Source organism: Carya illinoinensis, chromosome 1 (assembly GCF_018687715.1).
Source record: "Carya illinoinensis cultivar Pawnee chromosome 1, C.illinoinensisPawnee_v1, whole genome shotgun sequence".
NCBI lineage: Eukaryota > Viridiplantae > Streptophyta > Magnoliopsida > Fagales > Juglandaceae > Carya > Carya illinoinensis.
This window is the reverse complement of record NC_056752.1, coordinates 33,290,453-33,297,933: the sequence shown is the minus strand read 5'-3', so window position 1 is coordinate 33,297,933 and position 7,481 is coordinate 33,290,453. Positions and strand designations below refer to the sequence as shown.

Sequence of the window (7,481 nt, the reverse complement as noted above, 5' to 3'; positions counted from 1 at the left end):
GTAAAATTTATGTAATTTTCAACGGCTACGGTTGCAAGCATACTCTCATTTTATTTCAATCTTGAAGAAGTACTAAAACAATCATAATTATTATTAGGGCATAAGAAGGAAAATAAAATATAGTTTTATCATGCATCCAACTAACAATAAATATTCTTATATATATCTTCCTTTTGAAAAAAAATAAAATAAAAATCATCCAGGCTCATGAGCTTACAAACTCTTGATGTCTTCCGATAATTAATCAGTTGAGCTTATAATTAACACATGATAAGATAAACTTGAGAGTGTAGAAGTACTAATTATTTGAAACATACTCAAAATAAAAGGAATCACTTATGAAATTGTATCGAAAAAGTTGTAGGAATAGTGCACAAGAAGTTGCATATCTGCATTAATGGTGAATTAATATTTAGGGCACGCATTTTATTAGAGTGTTGATTACTCGAGGACTGCCGTACCAAATCACTGGTTAACTTCTACGTACCTACCCAGCTTCAAACACTGTAGAATACGAACATAAACACAACACAATTCATCCTGAAAGAAAAGTAAATTCGGAGAAAAGAAAACGTGATACTGAAAATTAGATCTTCAATAAAGAGCCTGGCAAACGTCTTCATCAGCAAACTTGCGTAAACTTTTTACCAACAACATCCTCCAATCTCCTCCACAAAAGCTTTAAGATTTTTGTACGAAGACCCACCTTCCTTGGCAGCTTCCCTCGCCAAATCCTTCCATTTCGTAGCATTCCTTCTCATTTCTTCCCCTCGCTCACCACCTCCCGCTACCAATTCCAAGCACCTCTTGATCTCAGTACTGTCTACAATGCCATCCTTGTTTGCCGTCACCCTCAAGCCTGTTTTCCACACATCTTCAATCAGTTTTGCGTTTGTTCCTTGATCCGTCCACTGTGGGAAAGCAACCACTGGCACCCCAGAGACCAAACTCTCCAAACTCGAATTCCATCCACAATGTGTCACAAAGCATGCCAAGGAAGGATGTGACAGAACCTCGACTTGAGAACACCATGGCACTATCATTCCCTTTTGCTCCAATTCCTCTCTACAGCTCAATCTCTCTTCTTCTTTCTCTTCTTCTCCATTTTCCTTCGCTCTTATGACCCACAAGAAGGGACGGCCGCAGTCCAACAATCCGCGTGCCATTTCCTCCATCTGCTGCTTTGCTAGCACTGATATGCTCCCGAACGAGATGTATATAACAGATGAATTAGGCTTGGAGTTCAACCATTCGATGTAGTACTCCTTGGATTCTTGGAAAAGATCTCCTCCAAAAGCTTTATCAGATGGATCCTTTCCGTCCAAAAAGGCCGATGGAATCAGCGGTCCAACCGCAGTAAGATTAAATTTTTCAATCAGTCTCAAGGTTTCGGGCTCTAATGCATCGAAGGTATTGACAAGCATTCTCGGATTGCTTTCTTTTTCGAGTGCTTCGAGTTGCTCTCGAAATGATGGGAGTGCAAAAGTGTACGTACTTGAATCAAGGAAAAAGGAGGGAAGGTCACGACCATAGAGCAACGGCAATCCCGGTAATTGTAACGAGTATGAGGGATCAGTGCCCTTTTCCCTGATGTCGTCGCCATAGCCATTGAAGTAGTAGTAGTATATGTCAAAAACCGTGGCAGGTTGAATCCAGAGAAGTGCTGACGGGAGGTGAAGTTCGCGGGCCACTTTCCCCGCCCAAGGCAGGAGAAGAGTGTACACTAAGAACTGAAAGGGGCGGCCCTCGTTTGCGCTGGACACGATGAGATCAGTGAGAGTTTTGGAGCCACTACGCTTCATGGCGGACATATAGTCCTCTAGATCATCAGTACCAGGCTTAAACCCATCGTCATAGCCATCAGAGAAGGAGGCGAAGGACAAACCTTGAGGAGTAGAGTTTTTGGTCATGCGCCGGTAGGCAGAGATGCTGGTGGCGAGGGTGACATGCGCCCCCAAGCGAATGAGGCGCTTGGCAAACTGGAGGGAAGGGTTGATATGGCCCTGCGCAGGGAATGTCACGAGGAGTATGTGGCGGTACTTCTCCATGGTGGTGGGCGGTGGAGTTTAAGGGCGAGGTGTTTGTGTTTGTGTTCGATAGTAGTACTGCAGTCTGTTGACTAGATAGGCCAGGTCTGTGAAGCTCTGGGACATGCAATTAAGCAGTCATGCGAGCAGGCTTTAATGGAAGATTGGGATCGGGGTTGTGACGTTTGTAGTGACGTTTTGGAGAAAGCTAGAATATTGAGGTTTGCAATATGCTGTCAGGAGGAGAGGAAAAGGACAGGTTCTCTGGGCAATTGAGTTAGCCCGACCAGTACTGTTAATAAACTAATATTTATACATACATAATCCAATTATTTTGTCGACGGCTTTTCAGAGACTGCACCAGTTCCAAAATCCAAATCAAGCGTGCACTAGACAAATCAAGCGTGCACTAGACAAGTGAGTATGATTAGATAAACTTGGCGTCTCTCTAGATCATAATAGGTTTAATTGATTGCTAGCTAGATGACTATTTATTAATTTTTTTATTATATATTATTTATTATTATTTCATTATTTTATAAATTATTTAACAAATTAATTGCTAACCCTGAATTTAATATTTGATTTATATATATACCGTACCCAGTTAACCGGATTCCGGTCCATGTCGGGATATTATAACCTGATCCTAATGATCACTCTTTTTACTGATCTTCACGATGCATGAGATTTGGATAAGTGATTTTTTGTTTTATTTTCATTTTCTTTATTATTATTATTTAATTTCTTTCACGATGTGATTGTGTTTGTGAAATTAGAAGTAACATAAAGCACCCTTCTTCCTCCTGCCTTTGTTGAATAAATTTTGTTTGATTGGGATACTTGGAAAATTTAATTTCTTACCTGCTGGTTCTTAGTACACGTGGCGAGACTTTCGTGAAGCTTTAACTACATATTTACAGAAGAATCTCGATAGAATTAATTTTGCACAATTAAACACTGTGTTGAACTTCTTAATTTGTCAAATTAAAATATAAGATTTCGAATTTAAAATATATTTTATTTTATCTCAATATATTATTATAATTTTTTAAATTTTGAAATAATATTATTGACAGCAATTAATCATACTTTATTTATTAAAATTTTATAGCAAATTTAGATACATTCGACTCGTTGTATCTAAATTTATTAAAAATAATAATAATTAAATCAACGAATATAATTAAAATTAAATGACTGAATTTAAAATGAAAGGTATTATTTCTCAATACTAATAAACCCGGCCGTAGTTGCTTACATAAGGCATGACTTCACGCTAAAAAAGCAATAGAGATTTGAGGTGACAAGTTAAAGAAGCTACTTTGTTTTATACAGTACTAGTCTGTATGAACAGAAATCGTCATGCATAACGTCGTCATCTCTTAGGACTTTTCTTGTTTTTAGTGTTTGGTTCTGTGAATCGGAAATGGATGTTAACTAAACAAGTCAGAAAATGGTTCAACCGGTCTCTTCCAACCAACCTTGTGCTGCGGGGAACACCACATGCACTTCAACGACCAACAGATCCAACAACCTTCAACAGATCCAACAACCTTCAGACTACTGTAGCAATCTTCTATTTGCAAAATTTTTATTCAAGAAATCATGAGCTTAAGGCATATAAGAACATCTACATTGACTTCATATAAAGTTTAGTCAAATGTAAAATATAATAAATTTACTCATAACATAGCTACATTAATTGAATTAGCCAAAAGGATGTAAGGAAAGTTTTAAACTACATTAAAAATATGAGTTTCTTCAAATTTAGAGGGATATTGTCCACCCATCAAATATATATTTTATTAAGTTTAATCTGCAATGATATCTTCATTAGCTTTCTGGAGCTTTTCTTCTAGAGTTCTTTTCTGCAGACGCAACTCATTGGCTTCTTTCAATGCTTTCATGGCCTACTTCTCTTGCTCATCAAGCTTAGATGCCATTTCCACATAAAAACTTCTCAACTCTTCCTGGAGGCGCTCAACCACAATGTACAAATTAAATTATGTTCTTTTAATGATTAAGTATCAAATTAAATTATAAATATACATATAGTTAGTGTAATTGTAAAATATGAAAAATAATATTATTATTATTAAAAAAATATTATATTATTATTTTGATAAATTCAATAACTAATTTAATGTGGGGTTATGGATATGAAGATTTTAAATTTATAAAAAATATATACGTTTTACCATTAAATTTTAAATATATTTTTGATGAAGCGATTATAGATGCTGTAAGCTACAACATTTTTGAGAAAAAAAGGAGTCCTACAAATTTTGGCTTGTTTATTCTTGTGGTTGTTTATATGCAAATTTATGCTTCTGATTATATGCAAATTTAAGCTTTATTTTGCTTTACTTATACAATTAAATTATTTTCCATACTATGTCTTAAGTTATTGATGATCTTGCATTCTCATAGGTTTTTGTTTACATATTAATATTATAGTTAAGCTCTGGACAAAAATTGGATGAAAAAACCTCGACATACAAAAGATTGTCGATGGTGTCAATGAGTATTTAAAGTTTGCGTGCGAGAATTGTGATACAAATTCGTCGATTTGTTGCCCATGTAGAAAATGTGGATTACGTAAGATGTTCATCCCCAACATGGTATATGATTATTTGATTAGTTATGGAATTTCTCAAGGTTACACCATTTGGCATGCTCATGGGGAGAGAATAGGGGGGGCATCTTACCATGCTGCTGATGTCCAAAATAATAATGAGCAAATAAATGAAGGCTCTAGTGGGATGACAACCATGTTATATGACGTTTTCCCCATATTTGATCTTGAAATAGTGGAGGGTGGGCCTGAAATAGGTGTGGATGTTGGAGAGGCTGGAGTGCAAAATGAAAATCGGCAAGGTTCTAGTTAAAGAGTTAATAAATTTTACAATATGTTGAAAGACGCTGATGAGCTATTATATGAAGGGTGCACAAAACATACTAAGTTTAGTGCTATCGTACATCTCTAGAATATGAAGTATTTGGGTGGATTGAGTAATAGCATATTCATAGATCTGATTGAATTTGTGAATGAGTTGCTCCCACCACGAGCATCATTGCCTAAAAATGCGTACGAGGCGAAGAAGTATAGGAATGAGTTAGGTCTTGGATACAAGAAGATCTTAGTATGTCCCAATGATTATATGTTATTTTGGAAGGACAATGAGAATCTGGAAACATGCGTTGGTATGCGGAGAGTCAAAGTGGAAGCAAAAAGAGTCTATCAATGATAGGTCTAAAAAAGATAAAAGAAGTCCAGCGAAAATATTAAGGTGGTTTCCTTTGAAAACAAGGTTGCAAAGGCTTTTTATGTCATCGAAGACTTCTTTACAAATGAAATGGTATGCTATGGGTCGCAAAAATGATAAGGTATTAAGGCATCCAACAGATGGCATGGCCTGGAAGACATTTGATACACAACATGATGATTTTGCCTCTGAGCCCCGCAATGTTAGGCTTGGTTTATCTGTAGATGGCTTTAATCCTTTTGGGAACATGAACATTTCTTATAGTACTTGGCCAGTTATATTGGTATCTTACAATTTACCTCCTTGGATGCGAACGAAACGATTAAGTTTCATGCTATCATTGATTATACAGGGACCATCATCACCTTCAATGAATATAGATGTATACTTAGAGCCTCTAATATCAGAATTAAATGAATTATGGGAGGTTGGAGCATCTACCTATGATATTTGCTCTAGAGAGATCTTTACAATGAACGTAGCTTTAATGTGGACAATAAATGGTTTTCCTGCGTATGGTGATTTGTTTGGGTGGAGTACCAAAGGTTGTTTAGCATGTCCTATTTGTATGGATAACACACGATCTAGATGGCTGAAACATGGAAAAAATTTTTCCTATATGGGGCATAGACGATTCTTGCCAAGTAATCATAGGTGGAGAATGATGGCAAAAACATTTAATGATACACGAGAAATTGATCCTTCACCTACTATGCCAACACCTGATAAAATCTTGGAACAAATAGATGATTTAAATTGCAATGATAGAACAGATCGCAAAAGAAAAAGAGTTGTGGGGTCGACTAGTGTTAAGGAACACTCATGGAAGAAATGTAGTATTTTCTTTGATTTACCTTACTGGAAAGATAATTTATTGCGTCATAATCTTGATGTGATGCACATTGAAAAAAATGTGGTGGATAATATTGTTGACACACTGTTAAATATTGATACAAAATTAAAAGATGGCATAAAGGCACACCTTGACTTACAAGAGATGGGTTTGAGACCACAACTTCATCTGGTTATAACAGATGCAAACAAGACATATTTGCTTCCTACTATTTTCACAATGAGTAACAAAGAAAAAGAAGACTTGTTCAAGGTTATACAAAATGTAAAAATACAAGACGGTTATTCTTCAAATGTTTCACGTTGTGTCAAGCTTCAACACCGTACTATAGTGGGCATGAAGAGTCATGACTGCCATATACTGATGCAACAACTCCTGCCAATTGCATTACGTGGGTCATTACCTAAGAAGGTAATAGAACCATTAATCGAGCTATCTTGATTCTTCAGAGGAATTTGTTCCAAAATGTTGCGGCTTGAAGATTTGGACCGATTGGAATCTAGAATACCTTACATATTGTGCCAATTAGAAATGATATTTTTCGCCATCATTTTTCACGGTTATGGTTCACTTAACTTTGGAGGACCTATTCATTATCGATGGATGTATCCCGTTGAAAGGTATGCTATAGTTATTGAATTAGAAACACATAAATCTATTAAAGTAAGAACATATTTTTTAAAAAATAATAAAAGTCATCTAATGATTTATGTGGTAGGTACCTACATCGACTTAAGTTTCATGTGCGTAACAAAGCTGCGACAGAAGGTTCCATTGCTGAAGGATATTTGCTGGAGGAATTATTGACGTTTTGTTCTCGTTATTTAGAATCCGCTCGAACGGTTTTCAATAGACCATCTAGAAACCCGGATGATTCTAAAGGGAAAGTTGTTGACGTTCACCTCGATTTTACATCGTGGACCCAAGCACATCGCTATATTCTCTTCAACTCTGATGATTTCACTCCATTCCGCATGTGAGCTGCAATGCTTGATATGTACGAATTAAATTATATTTAATTTATATTTGTGTAATTGTAACAAACATTTGTAATGTCATGAACATATAATAGGATGCACTTGGAAATAATGAGGAATATAGTTAATGGGAATCATTTATCGAATGATGAACTACAGAAGAGGCATGAAGAACAATTTTGTAATTGGTTCCAAGACTATGTATGGATTACACCCGATTCAATATTGTATCACAATATTGATTTATTATGCCTCTATAGCTAGTTTCTGTCATTTATATCAATTCTAATAATCCAACCTTTCAGGTAATAAAAATGGATGACAATAGAAGAAGCAAATTGGGCCATAAAGTCGT

The 7,481-nt window shown here is 36.0% G+C and overlaps 1 protein-coding gene across 1 annotated transcript; it reads right to left on the bottom strand.

Annotated features, from left to right (window-relative positions):
* Positions 1–323: 323 nt before the first annotated feature.
* On the bottom strand, positions 324–2,281 carry LOC122315639 (phloretin 4'-O-glucosyltransferase-like). Its single transcript, XM_043131682.1, has one exon. The coding sequence runs from the start codon at positions 2,046–2,048 to the stop codon at positions 645–647; it is 1,404 nt and encodes a 467-aa protein (XP_042987616.1). The 5' UTR covers positions 2,049–2,281; the 3' UTR covers positions 324–644.
* Between the last annotated feature and the right edge of the window lie 5,200 nt (positions 2,282–7,481).